This window comes from Notolepis coatsorum, assembly GCF_963971535.1.
Source record: "Notolepis coatsorum genome assembly, chromosome: 6".
Taxonomy (NCBI): domain Eukaryota; kingdom Metazoa; phylum Chordata; class Actinopteri; order Aulopiformes; family Paralepididae; genus Notolepis; species Notolepis coatsorum.
The window spans coordinates 158,267,980-158,286,710 of NC_140170.1; the positions used below are offsets into that span (position 1 = coordinate 158,267,980).

Sequence of the window (18,731 nt, forward strand, 5' to 3'; positions counted from 1 at the left end):
GCCTTGCACAAAAGAATGATCCCAGTCTCTTCCACACAGTGACAGTGAGGCATACAGTTTATTAATTGAATGAAGTTTATTTTCTGTCTTTGTTTACAACAAATCAAAAACACAATTGTGATCCTTTACAATTCTTAAAAACAAAATATATTTTAATATAAAAATTTAAAAAAAAACGTGGATTACGTTTATTTTTTAAACTTTTTTGGAAAGAAAATTTGGACAATGGGTATCGGATCGGTATCGGTATTGGCCGATACTCAAACCCAGGTATCGGTATCGGGACTGAAAAAGTCGGATCGGTGCATCCCTACGGCTGGGGTGCTTCGAGGAGAGGATTGGGAAGCACTAGTCTAGTCGATTGTGTTTTTTTATCCACTTTTTTTCTCCCATTTTCTATATTTTCTCCCATCCCAATTTCGTATCATCCAATTCAACCCGCCCCTGTCACGAACGCCGTTTCTTGCCTCCCACAAGCCGGCTGCAATGTGGACTAAGTCATACATAGCACAAGTCCCCTCCGGTACTTGAGGTAACAGCAGTCGCATCTTTTCACCTGCGCAGCTCGATCTCTCAGTGGCGAGGAGTAACGCGTGGGAGGCTCACGCTGCCCCCGACACTTCCTGATTCTACTGCGCAGGCGCACCAACCGACCTGTAGGAGTCGCTGTCCACAACGCCCGATCCCCACCCATCAGTTTCCCACCCCCTAATACGGCCAATGTGTATTAGTATGAACGACCAGCTAAACTGAAAGCAATGTGGAGCGCTGGGCTCGAACAGGCAAGCCCAGCGTCTCCGTAATTTGTGGCGAGCGCCTTGCCCACTACGCCACGTAGCCGCCCTGTCGATTTTGTGTTTTGACCACAAAGTTCATCATAGATCTAGCCTCTTTATTTTGCTCTCAAAGTGCACCAGATTGATGCATTTAACTTTAAAATGTAGAAAAAAATTTTAAAAAAGGTTCCGGGGGAGCACCCTTATTGGTAAGCTGCCTCCTTATATTATATCATTGTTGGAATGGATTTTTGGAACGTATTGAACCCGTTCTAGTGACTGGCTGGTCCTTAACACATTGGGCGCCGGGGGTTGTGCCCATCATTGTACCCAGTCTGCCACCGTTGAAAGCCTATGGAGATGTTTACCTTCTTTGCAGGGCTATAACTTTTTTTTATTGTATTGCTATATTGACATTACTATGGCCCATTTAACATCGATTATCTATCGTTCAGGATGTGGAAACGTTATATTTTTTCATTCATACATTGTTGTGTTAATACCGTCTAGAATATAAGTATGTTTTAAGGTTTTCTGCTGTAATTCCAAAAACGAGTTATAGGCCCTGACGCATATGATAGATTATCGATTTCTTTAGTTTCTTTAATAGTTGTCATACAGAAGTACAGAATACTTTTATACAAAATGCTTCTTACTGTTACGCTCCAGAGACTGTGCTAGACAAGATAAGTATGAAATAAAATAAAGTAGCATGTAAAAAGAAGTAAAAATAGAGGTCACAGTGTTCAGTATAGACATATGTACAATGTTCGATGCAGACTAGAAGTAACTGAGTTACCATACAATATACAATATACTATGCAATATACTAATATACAATACTATATAGTGCAAAGCAGAAATGGGATGAGGTACAATTTACAGTAAGGTGTACGAGTTGTAGTGCAAATCCTTTACCAATAAATATAAAGTGTGTTTAGGTGATCTAAAGTGTGGAGAGTGGGTGCTGCAGTGTTGTTTGTTTAAAGTGAGTGTGTGCGTGTGGATGTGTGCTGTGTGCATTTGATGGTTGTTGCATAGTGTTTATTGTTCGTTGAGCAGCCTGATGGCCTGGGCGTTTCTTTCCTATACACGCTATATTAAAAATTTAAATGTATATGATCAGTATACATTATGCTTCATCATGCGTGAAGGAAAGGGGGGGGGGGGGTCGTTTATAATTCCTTGATCGTCAGTAACGGCTTTATTTACTATGGTTTGATATATTGATCAGATGGTTTGCAGTGAAATGAATAAACAATCGGGCTGGAAATAACGTTACTGTCCTCTTACCGTTCGCCGATGAGACTAGAGGAAAAAGATCCCAATTATTTGACGCCGATCTCCTAGATCCACTTCCGGTTTGTATGGCGCAATAAACGCCGAAATCATATCGATTATTAAGTTTAGAAAGCGATCCAAATGCACTATAGTGTTTGTCTGGATCCACGTAACAAGATATTACTGCCGGAGGGATTTCCTCGATGCACCAGCGCCACTTCCGGTTTTCGCGAGAGTGTAACTTGCCCGACCATCCACCAGGCGGCGGTATTGAGGCGTTGTAATCTCATACAGGGTCCCGCTGCAGTCCGGAGGTTGGCTGGATGAATTATGAATGCCATGGCGAAAATTAAATATTGATCCCAAAAACCGTGTAAGTCGTTCTTGGCGTTCAACGCATGGCGGGCAAAAACAGCGCAAGTCGTTCTTGGCGACCAATGTGTTAACTCATTGGGTGGCAAAAACGAGTATACTCGTGTTTCGTCGCCAACGCTTGAACACTAAAAACTAGTTCTCGTTTTTAGATCCTTTGATATTTTTCCTTTGATCCCCATTCTAAACACTGCTCGGAGCTGCCTGTGTCTCCCTGGCACAGCTGCCTACGTAAAAAATTGCTTTAACTGTGGATATCAGTTGTTTTCCAGTACAGAGTTACCTCTGACTGCTTCCCCTGCCATGCCCAATATACACGAGTAATTGTGATTGCGATGGGACGACTGGGATTTATTCATTTTGGAGTAATTTCTGGCTGAGGTAAGGACTAGGGATGCACCGAATGGGAAATTCTTGGCCGAAACCGATACCGAAAATAGGAAACAGTTGGCCGAATGCCGAAAATTATTAATAGAAATATATATATAATGTTTTTTTTTTGTTCAGCTACCCGATTATGACAAAATACATGATTATGGCAAAACTTAACTTACATAATATTAATAATCACTATTATGGGTCCATAAAACATTTATTCAGCACTTGTATTTACTACATCTCCCGTGACTCTTAGCGGGTGATGACGTAGCTTAGGAGAGACGAGTGAAAGAGGAAATGGAAGCGTTGTTAGTTAGCTTAACGCTAGTACAAAATGTTTTTAACCGCGACAGGCATATAGTAATGGCGAGGATATAAAGCATGTTAAAGACGCATTTATTGGACGCTATTGCTCGCGGAGTTTACATAGAAACAGCGCGACTCCCGAGTCCCAAGAGGAGTTATCACAGGATGCAGAACGCAGGACTGAAGAGCTCACGTTGCCGCGTTTTGATTACGTCATCACAACAACACGTTAGGTAGGTTACGAACGTCCCTGTTCTTTGACATTCTGTGATATATTTTCGGTGCTAAAACCCTTTCGGCCGAAAGCCGAAAGTGACCTTTTAACCATTATCGGCCGATATATTCGGTGCATCCCTAGTAAGGACTATTTTAGGTAACCTGCCGGTATTTTTTTTTTACCTATAACATACTTTTGTACCGATCACAATGTCGTATTTTACCGGAGCTAAAACATGCTTTTGGTAACGATCGCAGTTTCGAGTTAAAACGACCCCCCCCCCCCCCCCTTGATGATTTTGTGAAGACATATATATGGTATATACCTTTGATTTGGAAATATTTGGAGTTTCAGGTGAGCAACGTGAACAATTTGGGCATAATGCATATAACACGTCATATCTCGCGATCTAGGAAAAAATACTGGATTATTTTGGAAAGGGGCGATGTTTAGCATGGAATAGCGCACAAACAGGGGAAGAAACAAACTTTTTGGCTTACCAGCCAACTGGCGAGTATCTGATTTTTTTTTACCAGCCAAACAAATTTTTTACCAGCCAAAAAAAAATCGCTAATTGTGCTAATTACTTCTTTGTATGTCTTCGTCTAAATTGATTTTCAATCATAGTAATAATCACACCGTGTCTCTTTCAAATATTTACATAAAACATTAATAACAGTGTCTCTACTCTTCACAATATTAGCATAAAACATATTAACATGAAAGAGGGATCTATTGTGGACTGGGTTGGGCTGAACTGGGCAGTGAAAGATGCTGGGTTGGACTGGGTTGGGCAGTGAAAGAAAAAAACCGAAGTATGTTGTGAATGTGAAGTGTATAGATAGATGTGAAATGTATAGATGTAGCAGTACTGTCTATCTGTATGTTGTGTATGTCATATGTTATGATGAATTGAAAATGGGGGACCCTGATGTAAACAAGACAAAAGTCTTTCTCTGGTCTGCATCCCCTTAACAATTGTGTGTATTGAGCCGTACTGTATTGTACCCATTCTGCAATCTGTTAATAAAGTTTTCAATCAATCAAGTTAACTTTGAACCTAGGTTGTCAAGCCGCGTCAATGTTGTGTATGCATCTGGGTAGGCATCACAACGGTGTTCACTGTGCCTTTAAGACGGCACGGTGGTCTTACGACAGTGCTGTGAAGTACTGTCAAGTGTTGTGGTATCGTCAGTTCGGTTGGTGTGCTGTTGAGCTAGCCCCTTTTGTGACTGCGATGTGCAAGCCAGGGGCTTTTGAGCATGAAATAAAATGTCTAACCGTACGTCGTAGTCCGGTGCTTTTTTGGAAACATTATAGTCATAACGGATACACCTAGCTAACATGGGGCTGGCGTTTAACGTTATCCGTTTGCGAGTGCTCCCTTGACTGATGGCTAGTACCGCAGGACTTTTATTAAACATTCTATATGTCCGCGGGTTGGCCAGTACTGCGTGAACCTTTATTAAACATATATGTCCGCGGGTTGGCCAGTACTGCGGGAACTTTTATTAAACATTATATGTCCGCGGGTCTTGTGCAGTGCTCTCGCGGCACTGTCAACTAAAGCGAGCACTCAGAAGACACGCACCGTTTGCCAGTGACCGTGATTGCAGAATGTTTTTGTTTTGTATAGTCGCCAGACTGGCGAGTGGTCTTCATGAATCACGCGCCAAACGTAAAAAATACTCGCATTTGGCGAGTAAAGTGGCCTAATTTCCTCCCCTGCGCACAAACTAAAGTATGTAGTAATGAACTGGTTAGTCAGTGTTGGACTATAAACAATGCCTGTCAAATGAGCCATACTATTGTCTCCATAGCTATAATACAGAACACAGTGGGTCCGCAAACATCGCTAAAATGGTCAATAACGCTGGCACCATTGAGTAGAGATGGGAAAACAGCGTTGCGGTCAATGAGTTAAGGTCCCTCGAGTTCTCAGAACAGGGTAAATCTGCATTTTGCTATGATGCATCTAGCTCATGGAATTAACTCCAACAGTCCATAAAGCTTGAGATTCTCCCCTGTTGGAGTTTAAAACCATCATATACAAACATTTGTCAATCAAGTTGTACCTGTTTTAATTGATTTGTTATCCTTACTTTTGTCTCACCTTGTTGTCTTATTGTTATGCTGTGTGATTTTATATGCCTTGTTTTTGCTTATTTCTGTATGTAACACTCAATGTGACTGTAAATGAGGGAAACCTCAGTTGCCTTTCGAGTTTAAATAAAGGTTTGAAATTAGATTGAAAAATCAAAAACATTTTAATAAAAAAAAAAAAAAATTAATCATTCCATTTTGGCTGTGGGGGGTGCTTAACCCTTTTCTCGCCAAGAACGTGTTATCACGTCATTGCTCGCCATGCGTAATCTGCCAATGACGCCGTAAGGCGTCTTTGAGATCAATATTTAAAGAATCTGTCATGTCAATCATATTTCACCCACGGAGACTTGAGACTTGCTGTTGATCTCCTCTCAACTCTCCAACGGTTCAAGACCGCCATCTGGTGGCCGATCGGCGAATCGCCAAAACCGGAAGTGACGCGCCGGAAGTGGTGCTCAACCATATTTCGTCCGGGCACTCGCTATCGTTAGCGGGACTCCATCTTGATACACTGGACAGCGATCGGTTGCAAATAACTCGATAAACATGATTTGGACGCATATAGTATTATACAACCTGGAAATGGATGGCATATATCAACATCCCATAATAGCGATATTTCTGCTCCACGCTGATCACCCAATGGTCAGAGGAAGCCGCGGTGAGTTTCAGCGTGTTTGATTATTATTAAACGTATAATCTGCTCTGATATATATATCGCCCATACTACATGAATCATTTAACGTCGGCCACGGACTTATAACCCGTTGAATGGGCCATGGTAATGTCAATTTAGCAATACAATTTAAAAAGTTATAGCCCTGCAAAGAAGGGGAACATCTCCATAGACTTATAGTGGTGGCAGAGAGTGGATTAAGATCAGAATAATCTGTGGCAGATAAAGGGTTAATGTCTGTCGACTGAAGGCTTCTTGTCCTCTGCAAAAGCATGCAATTGGTCCACTGATGGATACATCTTGATATTTGTCTAGTCTAGTGTGTTCATTAGATGGGTGAAATCCTCTTTCAGTGCCTCTGTGCCTGTTTTCGTAGGCAGTAAGCCTCTGGTATGTGTGCCATTAGGCCTCTTTTCTTTTGGAAAGAATGATTAAAAAAAAAAAAAAAAATTATACTTTTTTTATTATTATATTCGACTAAGAGGTTGGCCAGTCGACTGCGGCTCCTTTCGACCGATTAGTCGACTAAACGACTAATAGGGGTCAGCCCTAGTGGAGACTAGAGATCAGTGTTTGTTTAGTGTTCTGATGGCCTGGGGAAACAAGCTGAGCCCCACTGTGCAGTCTTATCATATAGCGCTGCCAGGATCCTGATGAGTCCGTAAAGCTCGGCTGCACCACGCCTGTGGAACAGCTTCCCCATCCAGCTGAGGGCACCACAGAGCCTGGACTCCATTAAAGCAGGCCTGAAAACCTATCTATTTCAAAAGGCTAGCTTTTTCTTTTTTCTTGTGCCGTTGTCTTTAATTTTCTGTTTATACTATATTTTTAACTTTCTGTTTATACTATGTTTTTAACTATGTTCTATTTCTATTCTGTGTTTTATTTTATTATTATTAATAATTATTGATTTTTTTAAACTATGTTTTAACCCTGTAGCACTTTGGGATCTTAGTGAACGAAAAGTGCAATACAAATACAATTAATTATTATTATATAGATAACAGTGAAATTGGTTAATTGTTGCATCTCATATACACAAACATTACATTTGATTAGTTGGATTATCACAGATTAGATTTACACATTCATATAATTTCAGGAAAACACTGACCTGGAACTTGATCTTCTTTCTTGGGACATTATCATACTTGCTGACTTGGTTGAGCACTTCCTTCAGCTTAGCACTGATTCCTGGTTGGTTCATGGCATCCTGGATTCTCTGGCAGGAAAAGAGATCACCAGATCTCAGATCAGTCACAAGCACATTTAGACGGGAAATATGCCCATGTGTTACTGCTAATGTCACATCATCAAGTTTCTTAAAGGAAAACTCCAACATTTTTGGGAAATTAGCTTATTTAACATCTTCCCTGGAGTTAGACAAGAAGATGCATACCTTTTTTGTCTCTGTGCATGCATTAGGCTTAGGGAACAGCCGCTCCGTTAGCGTAGCTTAGCTTCATCACTGGAAGTGGGGGGGGGGCAATAGCCTGACGTTCCCTACAGGGTCTTACAGTCACCAAATACACTCGAAATACAACTCCAAAAGTTCCTGTAAACATGTTGTGACCCGTGTATTCACCACGTGGAGAAATAAAAAATAATTGAATTAGACAATTACGTTTTCTAAGCAGATATACTCTGAACTATTTTTTGCCTAAGCACTCGTCTCTGGGCGCAGTGATTTCAGTGCTACTTTCTAACGTGACGCCGTGTTTGTTTACATTCTCATTTCATTCAAATGATCCGAACCGATTGATACCATGACTTAAAATCCTCTTACCTTGACGATTAAAAGCCTCCCCAATTTAGAAAACAGTAATCCAATGGCTGGTATTGATAATACAATACTAACTACTGCACAAAGCTAACCGGAGCTAACACAGACCCGGACGGTCGCTAAAGCAAATATAATTACTTCCTTCTGGGGGTTTTCAAAATAAAAGAGCGACGTCTATAGCAGCGCAAAACATTTATTTTGTACATTATCTAACGTTAACACGAACCTAAACTAAAGGTTCGTGTTAACGTTAGATAATGTACAAAATAAACGTTTCTTTTAGCCAGTTTCGGATGCGCCTCATTGGGAAAGACCGTTCACAAGTTGCAGTGCCGACGGCAATGAAGGAAACGTTTTCCGTAATTTGGATCTCATCATGCTTTGAAAACAATGTACATAGTAGGGATGCACGATAATTATATTAAACTCGATAACGTTATTGATAGCTCCGATAACATATAATAAATTTTTTGGTTAAAAGAAATCCGGTGTGGGTGGATTTGGATGAAGGGCGCTTGTTTTTATTATAGCCTCCTCCCGTTTTGCCAGTACTGTGGTAAAACTGATAGCGTGTGGTTTAGGAACAGGGAGTTTTTCACAAATCCAGCGCTCCCTTTCTTGGCTGTGACGTAGTCACGTTACATTCGGAGACGGACAGTCGATCTGCCAATTACGTCCCACGGCTTGCACCCACCTCTTCTTCTTACCACCAATCGGAAGCTCTCGTTTGTTTATTTACCTCCGGATTGTCAGCCATTACTCTACTCGGAGCTAACGTTATCTCCCCGCCAGCCACATTGACAAGTACCAGCGTGCGCTTATACATTACTGGCAAATGTCTTGTTGCACTTGTGGCAACGAGCGTTGTCAGCGTCGACTTTAGTAAAATAGACCCAGACTTTTGAACATTTCGTTCTGTCCGCCATTATGAGAGCAGAGCTGTCTGTACTCGTGTGAGTGAGTGAGTGAGTGAGTGAGTGAGTGAGTGAGTGTGTGTGTGTGTGGGAGGGGAAGAGAGGAGAAAGCAGGCAGCCCGCTCCCCGCGCAGGCAGACACACAGAGGCAGGAGAGATATAGACAAGTTAAGACAACGGCCAACAAGATTAGTTTGCGACGTTTAAATTCCTCAAAAAAAACCTCCATAATTTCTCGAGTAACGATAGCAGTACCGATGACGTCGGAGCTTATAAATACAAAAAAATAAAAATAAAAAATTATAATACAATAAATATTGGTTATCGGTATCGGCTTGAGGAGCATAAAGTTATCGGTATCTGTGTCAAAAAATCAATATCGTGCATCCCTAGTACATAGTAGCTCTAAAAAGTTTCCACGGTTTGATTAACCCTGACTCAGTCTCATCATGCCCTCGTAGAGCAAGCCCTTGGCCTCAGGTGATCCGGTGTTATGCCCAGGCGGCATGTAACTTGGAATGGAGTTCGAGGTCTTGGCAGCTCTCACGGAGAGTGCTGATTTGCTAAATGTACTTGTCCTTAAAGGGGAACTATTTTACTATTTCTTTCACTATTTGGGCACTTTTACACAATTCCTGTGAGTCTATGGAACACCTCTGTAATATATATATTTTTTTTATTCATTGTTTTGTATTTCTAATCAAGTCCTCAAAAACAGCATTTTTCTACCTCAAGATCTCGAGCTGTTTTGAGCTGATGTGGACTGGGGTGTAGGGATGGGTATCGTTAGGATTTTATCGATACTACTACTCTTATCGATACTGCTTAACGGTTCGGTACTTTATCGATACTCTTATCGGTTCTTTTTGGTTCTTTTTTTGCAAGAAAAAAAGACAATTAATTAAGAACAGAATCAACATTGCTTTATTATTTATAAATACAACTTTATAAATAAGTATTATAAATAAATATAATTTCTTCAGCAACAGCAGCAGCAATGTTCTTTTATATAACTTTATAAATAAATATAATAAATGAATATAATTTCTTCAGCAACAGCAGCAACAATGTTTTAAATGTGTCTGACTCTGAATTATAGACTTTTTATAATAAACAACAAATGCAAAAGGCTAACAGAACTGTGACACTCGTTCACCCTATCCTCTGTCATCCTTCCTCTAGCTGCTAGGGTGAAAGGACTTTGGGTGGTGGAGGGAGGTAGAGGGAAGGATGTGTGGTGGCCCTGGGCTCACTGGCCTGGGACACATTGGTGGCTGACGCCTCAGCTTGACGATCTATAAAAAGTTTAGATTGTAGTATTTGTAGCTAAACAATTATTTTGTTTATTAGCCTATTTGTAATAATTCGTTATTAGCCTAGGAAACTCCGTATCTTGGCTTACCGGCGGCAGTGGACGTGGATGCAGATAAAACACTGCGCGCAAGGCAGTCGAATACGCGCATTTCTGCACACTAATATCATGTTTTGCCAACAGATGTTTTGATAAATTGCTCGTATTGCCACCCTTACTGGCAAATGTTTTGTTGCACTTGTGGCAACGTGCGTTGTATATCCATACTTTCTTTAGAACGCTTCGCTCTATCCGCCATCACGAGTCACGGTGCATGCAGACCCAGAGCTGTCTGTGTCTGTGTGCAGTGCGCTTCAGCACGGAGAACTTTCATTAAGGAGTACCCGTATGTAGCACTACTAGCGAGCGACTCGCGAGGAGTGTGTGTAATAATGACTCGCTGTGGCTCGCTTCTCGTGCAGAGACAGAGAGAGGATAGATCGTTTGCAACTTTTAAATAATAATAATAATAATAATAATTTCTCTAGAGTATCGATAGCAGTACCGAGGACGTCGGAGCTTATAAATACTCTGGTATTTTCTAATATAGTACCGGTTCCCGTTTAAAACCGGGGTCCGGGGGGCATCCCTACTGGGGTGCAGGTGCTGGTGCCTGAGGAGCCACATTAACATGCAGCAGTGACTATATGACATCACATATAGGCACATTTTCAAACGACTCATTGCAGTGAGGGTGAATATTGTGAGAGGAGAATTGGAAGAATGCGCCAATATGAGAATTTTGAGACATAGATCATATTAATATAAGTTCACATAGCTAGGAAACAATGCTAAACACTCAAAAAGGCCATTTATAAGATAGTTCCCCTTAAATGGAACAGCCAAGTCACCCGGTACAACAGTTCTGGTGAACCTGGAGGTGAAAAAAATCGGAAAGTGGGGGTGGGGCTAGACCAGGGGTCAGCAACCTTTACTATCATAAGAGCCACTTTTCCCCCGTCCCACAAAATAAAATGCTCAGGGAGCTGCACAACCTATTTACCCTTAAAATGAAGATAACAGTGTATAACGTTTTATATATCCCCAAGCATACCCCACATTTAGCATAAAACACCTGACAATTGCATACCCAAAGTAATTAGCTTTTTTTTATACTTTATATACTTATAGCACACAGTTTGTTGCATTAATGGGATTATAAAAACAACCAAAAGAAAATGTTCCTTTTTATTGCTGTTTTTACCTGTTATAACAAAGGAAAACCTCAAACTCTTATGAAGAGGAGAAAAAATACTGGCTGTGTAGACCTATTTTTAAATAAAACACAGAAGAGGAGCCAAAACACTGGTGTCTGTAGACCGACTTTGAAATAAAACCCTGAACTATTCAGGTATATTTGAGTCCTTCCCTTATTTGTGGAAAATATATCAAATAAAAAGTAAATTATTCGTTGTTCGCAAATTTTGCACCACATATCAGGCATACAGGTAAGCCTGCATCGTTAGTCGTGAAGGCAAATTAATCTGTCCACGCTGAATTAAACCCTGTATTTTCCTCAGACTTTCCTTTTTTTGGATTTATCCATGGTTAGCTTACTGGGGGGTCGGAAACTCAAGATTAGCCACTTGCAGGGAGAGGCGCGGGGTGTGACGTACTGTATATTTTAGTTGATGAAATATTTTTGTTGACTAAATATCTTAGTTGATGAAATATTTTTTCATTTCAGTGTCACAGTATGACATCTCCAAAATAAGAAATGTTTAAATTTAAAAATAAAATAAAAAATAATTTATTTTTTTTTGGGGCCAGGGAGCCGCAGGTTGCCGACCCCTGGGCTAGACCATGGAGGATTTTGAAGACCAGACTGGCATCGGTTAGTTTGATGATGCGGCGTGATTGGTTACTGCCTGCAGTCTGGAATATTAAACGGCCACCACACCTACTGCCATTGACACCTTGGTTGGCCGACCCTTGCGTATTGTCACCACCGGGCTGCAGCAGCCCACACAATATCGTAGCCTAGGCTGCAGGGAACAAAATTAACTTTTTGGCTTACCAGCCAAACATTTTAAATAGCTTTTTAGTATATCGCCATGTGTTATTATTACTATATAATACTCTCATATCCAATTTTCAATTCATATTATAAACAATATAAGGAATATTAGCATAATTTTGAGTGGACTGAAGGAATGAGTCAGTGTTAGTTTAAAATGCAGATAATTTATTAAAACATATATATTTAGTGTAGGGCTGTTCCGAATACCATTTTACAGGCTTTGAATACTCCTTGGTGTTTCTGCACGAGTATTCGAATACTCTCAAAAAAAAAAGTGTTGGCTACCATTCTGTTCTATGCAGTAGCAACCCGAGACCATCACGTCAAATTGCGTTGGCATTGGCAACATGCATTCTGATCACCATTGTACTACCAGTATGCTTCTGTGTGTATAGACAATTGTGTGTACATCCACACAGAGACGGAACCGATCTTTTTCGTTTTCATTTATATAAAAAAATAAAAAAATAAAAATTACAAAAGATTTAAAAGAAGTTTATGTTTTTTAGACTTCACTCTTATTTTGAAACCCCCCGACCGGAAGTATTATTGTTGTCGTCCGGTTCTGTGCTTCTGAGCTAACGCTAGTTAAGCTAGCTAATATTTGTCTTCCTTTGACTTGTTGAAAATGTCTAGGATACAAATGTTAAGATGGTTGGTGAACAAGCGACTAACTGCAGCTATGTTACAGTGTGCACACACACTGTTGAGTCTTGACTTTAGGCACAAAGCGGACATTTACGCATACAGTATAACGTAGAACCAGGGGAGAAAATTAGGCCATTTGACTCGCCAAATGAGTATTTTTTATGTTTGGCGAGTGATTCATGAAGAGCGCTCGCCAGTCTGGCGAGTAAAGACAATCGCCAGAGCCAGCCAGTCACATAGATATAAAACACTAGATGGCTCAAGGCGGAGTCTCCTGCGTACTTCAGCAGCGGATGACACGCGCGAAAAACATGATCCAATTCTCAGCTGAGTTCTCACTCGCTGTCTCCCTTGCTCACAGCTGCTGCTGCTGCACGCCTTGCCCCTCCTCCTCCTCCCAGAGCCCATGTCAACAAACGCTCCGGCAAGATTCGAGTGCACCTCGAGTGATACTAGCTAACGTTACTGTTTAAACAAAACTACACAGTCAACTATTCACTTTAGTTTAATACATGAGGCATTGGCTAACGTTATCTAGCTGGCTAGCTACTGATGGCTCCTGATAATCATTTTGGCAATAGTTTTCGCAGTAGTTGGCTAGTGTTGTTCCGTGAGCTAATGTTAGCTACCGAGCTAACGTTACTGTTTAAACAAAATGACCTAGTCAACTATTCACTTTAGTTTAATACATGAGGCATTGCCTAACATTATCTAGCTGGCTAGCAGTAGTTACAGATAGCTCCTGATATCAATGTCTTATAACATCATTAGCTTTTGCAGTTGTTGGCTAATTAGCTATCGTGCTTCATAGCTAACTGAACACTGAGAACATCTTATAAGTTTCAGTTCATAGGAAAATACTTTAGGGTAAGTAAAGTAAGTAAATTAACTTAGATACTGTTATGCTCAACACCCAGTACTATTCACTTTACTTAATTTCTAAGATTAGATTAGATCATTTAGACAGGACTTTGAGAATGCCTGTGTTAGACCTACAGTATAATACTGCCAGCTGCTATAAGAAAACCCAAAATGATCGGTATCGGTCGATATGACTCATAGACGATCGGTATCGGTGGCAAAAAACGTGATCGGGGCATCCCTAACTCTCACTTAATATAATACATTAACCGAAATATACAGCTAAGCCCCATTGTATTCTGAAATGTAGACTTTAACAGTGTAGGCAACTAAGCCTAGGGCTGGGCGATATGGAAAAAAATCATATCGCGATAACGATATGATAATTTTATTTTATTTCTCGATATTATAAGTATAAAAAAAAAAAAAAATCTTTTTTTTAACAACAGATGTATGTTTATTTGGCAGCAATTCTTTGTCATTGCCGCCATCTTTAGTGTTACATCCCCTCACACTCCAGTTCTCAGGCTGCAGCTGGTTTAAAAGCTAAAGTAAACCGGCTTCTCTGCTGGCTGTGGCTCCAGAGGAGTTGAACAATTCTGGCTCTGCTAGTTTATTTTCGATCTTTTGGCGCTTTTTTGGTGGACAAACCACCGCACATGTGCACTGTGACTCGTGACTGGAGTCTAGTTCTGCTAGCACACATAGCCTACTGTGTACAGACGGTTTCAAAATGTATTTTAAATTAGAAAGCAAACAAAATAAATGGACAAGAGAAAAAGAAATCTGAATTTGGTCAGTATTGTTATTTGGACAAGCAAAGCCATTACTTTAAGTTGCAGGCAAGAAAGACAAGTCTGTCCACTGTCTAAAAACTAAAACTGCCCTGTTGCAGGTAAAATAAAAAATAAAAATAATAATAATAAAAAAAAACGATTTTTCGATTTTTTTTTATTTCAATATTCGATATCGATTATTAAAATATATCGCGATATTTATCGTTATATTGCCCAGCCCTAACTAAGCCAATAGAAATAAGGTATAACTTATGAGTGCTTTGGCTCCTATAAATACAGTACAGCTCAACCCTTAACCCTTACAGTACAGCTTAACCCTTTCTCCGCCGATGACGTGTTTACACGTCATTCCTCGCCATGCGTAATCTGCCAATGACGGGGTACGGCGTCTTTGAGATCAATATTTCATATTTTCGTCATGGTATTCACATTTCACCCACGGAGTCTTTGCTGGTGTTGTAGGACTCCGCTCAACTCTGCAACGCTTCAATACCGCCACCTGGTGGCCGATCGGCGAGTTGCCGAAACCGGAAGTGGTCGGAAGTGCTTAGTCCGTCCCCTATTCCGTCCGGCCACTCGCTATCGCTCGCGGGACTCTATACAGACACCGTACATATCGATCCGTTGCCATAACTCAATAAACAACATGATTGGACGTATATTAGTATTATACAAACCGAAACTGGATCACCTAGATCAGTGGTTCCCAAAGTCGGGGTCGCGACCCAAAGGTGGGCCGCGAGCAGCCACGGATGGGCCGCGAGATGATTTAAAAAAAAAATAAAAAATAAAAAAAAAACATTTTTTTTATTTTTTATTTTTATAATTTTTTATTTTTTTATTTAATTTTTTTTTGTCAGGCCACTGAACTTAGAAGCAGGCCAGGACAGTGTTTCTAGTTGTATTCTAAAATTCTATTCTATTGTATTCTAAAATGTGACTATATGGTTTTATATTAACTTAATAAATAAACAAAAACTAAAAATCTACTTATTTCAACGAACATTTCAAACTAAATAACAGATTATGCACATAAAACGCTGAAAACAACCGAAGCAACAATAGTATTTTAATGAGGCTATTATTATTATCATTATTATTTTGCAACAAGTTAGCCCTCTCATAAATAGCACATATAAATGAATAACTAACTTGAACTAACTTAATAGGATTGAAGTGATATTTGGCTTAAAAAATCGGTTGCCTGACAAAAAAAAAAAAAAAAAAAGCCAGACGATGTGCATTGGGCCGCGGCTCTCTGATGCCTTATTTTCTGGGCCCTGGCCTGAAAAGTTTGGGAACCCCTGACCTAGATCAACATCCCATAATAGCGATCTTTTTGCTCCACGCTCATCACCCAACGGTAAGAGGAGACTGGGGTGAGTTTCAGTGTTTTTCTTTACCATTTTCGATACAAACTGCTCTGATCTATATATCACCCATACTACATAGATGATTTAACGTCGACCACGGAATTATAAACGACCCCCCCCCCCCTCCGGTCAACCGCAGATGATCAGTCAACAAGTCTAGGATCATGTACAGTTGAAATTTTTTATCTGCCATCGATCGGTATCAAACTGCATTTGATGATCTAATATATGCATTTATGGCTATATCTCACGTTCTATGAAATACTGCAGAAAACGATAAAAACATATTTATACTCTAGACCGTATTATTGTATGAATGTGTGAATGAAAAAGTAAAACGTTCCTACATCCTGAACGATAGATAATTGATGTTGAATGGGCCATAGTAATGTCAATTTAACAATAGAATTTAAAAAGTTATAGCCCTGCAAAGAAGGTGAACATCTCCATAGACAAATAGAGCTGGCAGAGAGGCTACAAGGATGGATATAAGCTCTGGCAGAGAATGGGTTAAGGGGATGCAGACCAGAGAAAGGCTTTTGTCTTGTTTACATCAGGGTCCCCCATTTTCAATTCATCATTACATATATGACATATTACAGATAGACAGTACTGTTCCATCCAGACATTTATGACATACCAGATCTACAGAAATACAGCACTGTTTAAGAGACAAGAGTTTCTAAAAAGAGTATATACATTTGAGGGGGAAGAAACTGTACATTGGAGGGGGTGGGGACTGGTGGTTACGGTAACATGATCATCAGTTTAACAAACTAATAATCACCCATTTTGTCTCTGCAGTTTAGATGAGAAGAAAGGGCTGCCGGTGGGGGACACATACGCGATTTTTTTTGGCTGGTAAAAAAAAACAATCATCTACCCGCCAGTTGGCTGGTAAGCCAAAAAGTTAGTTTCCTCCCCTGCGTAGAACATTTGTGCATATTGCTCCGGTCAATAATAGTTAATTAAAGTTGAGACGTATGTAGTACCTACTTACTGGTCACAGGAGTCTTCAATAACGTTTGGATGGTAATCAATTTTGTGAATACATTTGTTGAAACAACATATTTGTTGGCAGACGACTCCTTATAAACACTGCTATCTAACGTTAGCAAGCTAAGCGTGCATAGCTCGACCTGTGTAACGTTAAGTAACTTGTGTTCCACTGGGAAAGACCGTTCATCACGGCATACAATTTGAAGTAAGCGGCGCACTCATCTCATGCTACGAACGGACACACAGACAAGTCACGTATAGAAGCGACTGCTGACACAGAAGCTATTTCTTTTATGAAAATTCAGAAAGTTGGCTCCCAATTTTTGTACACGCCAGGATGGCGAGTAGCCTCTGTAATTTACCAGCCAAAGAGTAAATCTACACGTCATTGGCGCTTGGCGGGTGATTATTTTGTTCCCTGCTAGGCTGCCTATAATAATGCGCAGACTGGGGCTGCCGGTTTGGGTAGGCATAGCCTAGCCTGGCCTTATATACCCGCCGCCTATGCCCACTACCTACAAATTAAAAATAAATGGGCCATGGGTTCTAGCAGCTACCCTTAACACATTGGCGGCCACTGGGATGAGTCTAATATAATGGTAGAGGGCCAGGAAATGTAAACGGACGTGGGGCTGTTTGTAGAGCTAAATCTATACTTTATAGTATTGCTATCTGTCCATTCTCATTGTCAATTGAGACCATAAAGCGTCCCTTCAAAATGGCTTAAAGAAAAAAAAAATCATCAATACGTTCTCATTTTATAGCACCGTGAATATAAGCGTTATACCGAATTTGGTCTAGTATATTTCCTGGAAGCCAAGATACAGGGCTAATAGCTACTACCGTTATATCCAATGGCATTGCCGTTTTACATATGCTACAGTTAAAACTCGAACTGCATATGATCAATACGATCATCAGGCATGTATTGCATGAAAGGGGGGGGGGGGGAACGTCGTTTCGGGTTATTGATTGCCAATAGCCGTGTTCGTCTAAGTAGCCACATAGGCCGATCGCCTGGTAGAGTATCAAAACGGGGCCCGATTGGGCTGTAGTTTACGTGAAAGGGATCTTACCTGTGGACGGTTTGATCCCCCCAAGCATTTCCCCATTATCGATCGCCATCTGGTAGATCGATATGTCCATTGGCTGATGATAAATCCTCTTATTGCACACTGAAATATGTGATCTAAAACGTGTTCCAAGGTACAGGATATAGAGATCGCTTCAGGGGAGTAGAAAACTACATTAGAGATCCAAAAAGAAGAAGACAACCTCTGCCACAGGGAACACTATTATAGCGATAGCACCCCTAAGAGGATCTGGCCGGTATTGCACTTTAGCGAACTCAATGAGTAGGGTACATCTGCAGTGCCGCTCGGCGACCTTGAATAGGTTATTAAAATGGAATAAAAGCCAAAACAACCTTCATACGGAGATATCCATGGATGGCCCTCTAGCGGTGGATTCGAAACACGGATTTATACGTGGTTCGTCCCCAATGTGTTAAGACAATGAATGGGGAAGAACAGAGACTCAGACTCTGCTTCTTTCCCCAGGCCATCAGAACACTAAACAAACACTGATCTCTGTCTACTCTCCACACACAAGCACACTCACTTGCACTCTCTCACACACACACACCACAAAAATGTCACTTTAAGAAACATAACTGTACATTAGTATAATTATTGTATAGTACTTTACCTTAATTCTTAAGCTTAGCATTGTATTGTATTCTTATTAGCATGTCTATTTTATTATCTATTGTTCTATTTTATTATTTGTATCTTTGCACAATCGAGGCGGGCATGGCCACCTTCATTTCACTACATGTCTTGATGTACGTGACAAATAAATATCTTGAATCTTG

General features: G+C 40.4%; 1 protein-coding gene across 3 annotated transcripts in view; it reads right to left on the reverse strand.

Moving 5' to 3' along the window:
* Positions 1-18,731, reverse strand: part of lyar (Ly1 antibody reactive homolog (mouse)) — a 57,611-nt gene that overhangs the window by 37,956 nt on the left and 924 nt on the right. For all 3 annotated transcript variants that reach the window (XM_084316026.1, XM_084316025.1, XM_084316024.1), the window contains one exon: positions 7,227-7,334. In XM_084316026.1, coding sequence (XP_084172152.1) covers positions 7,227-7,334 — 108 coding nt within the window. The remainder of the gene's footprint in view (positions 1-7,226; positions 7,335-18,731) is intronic.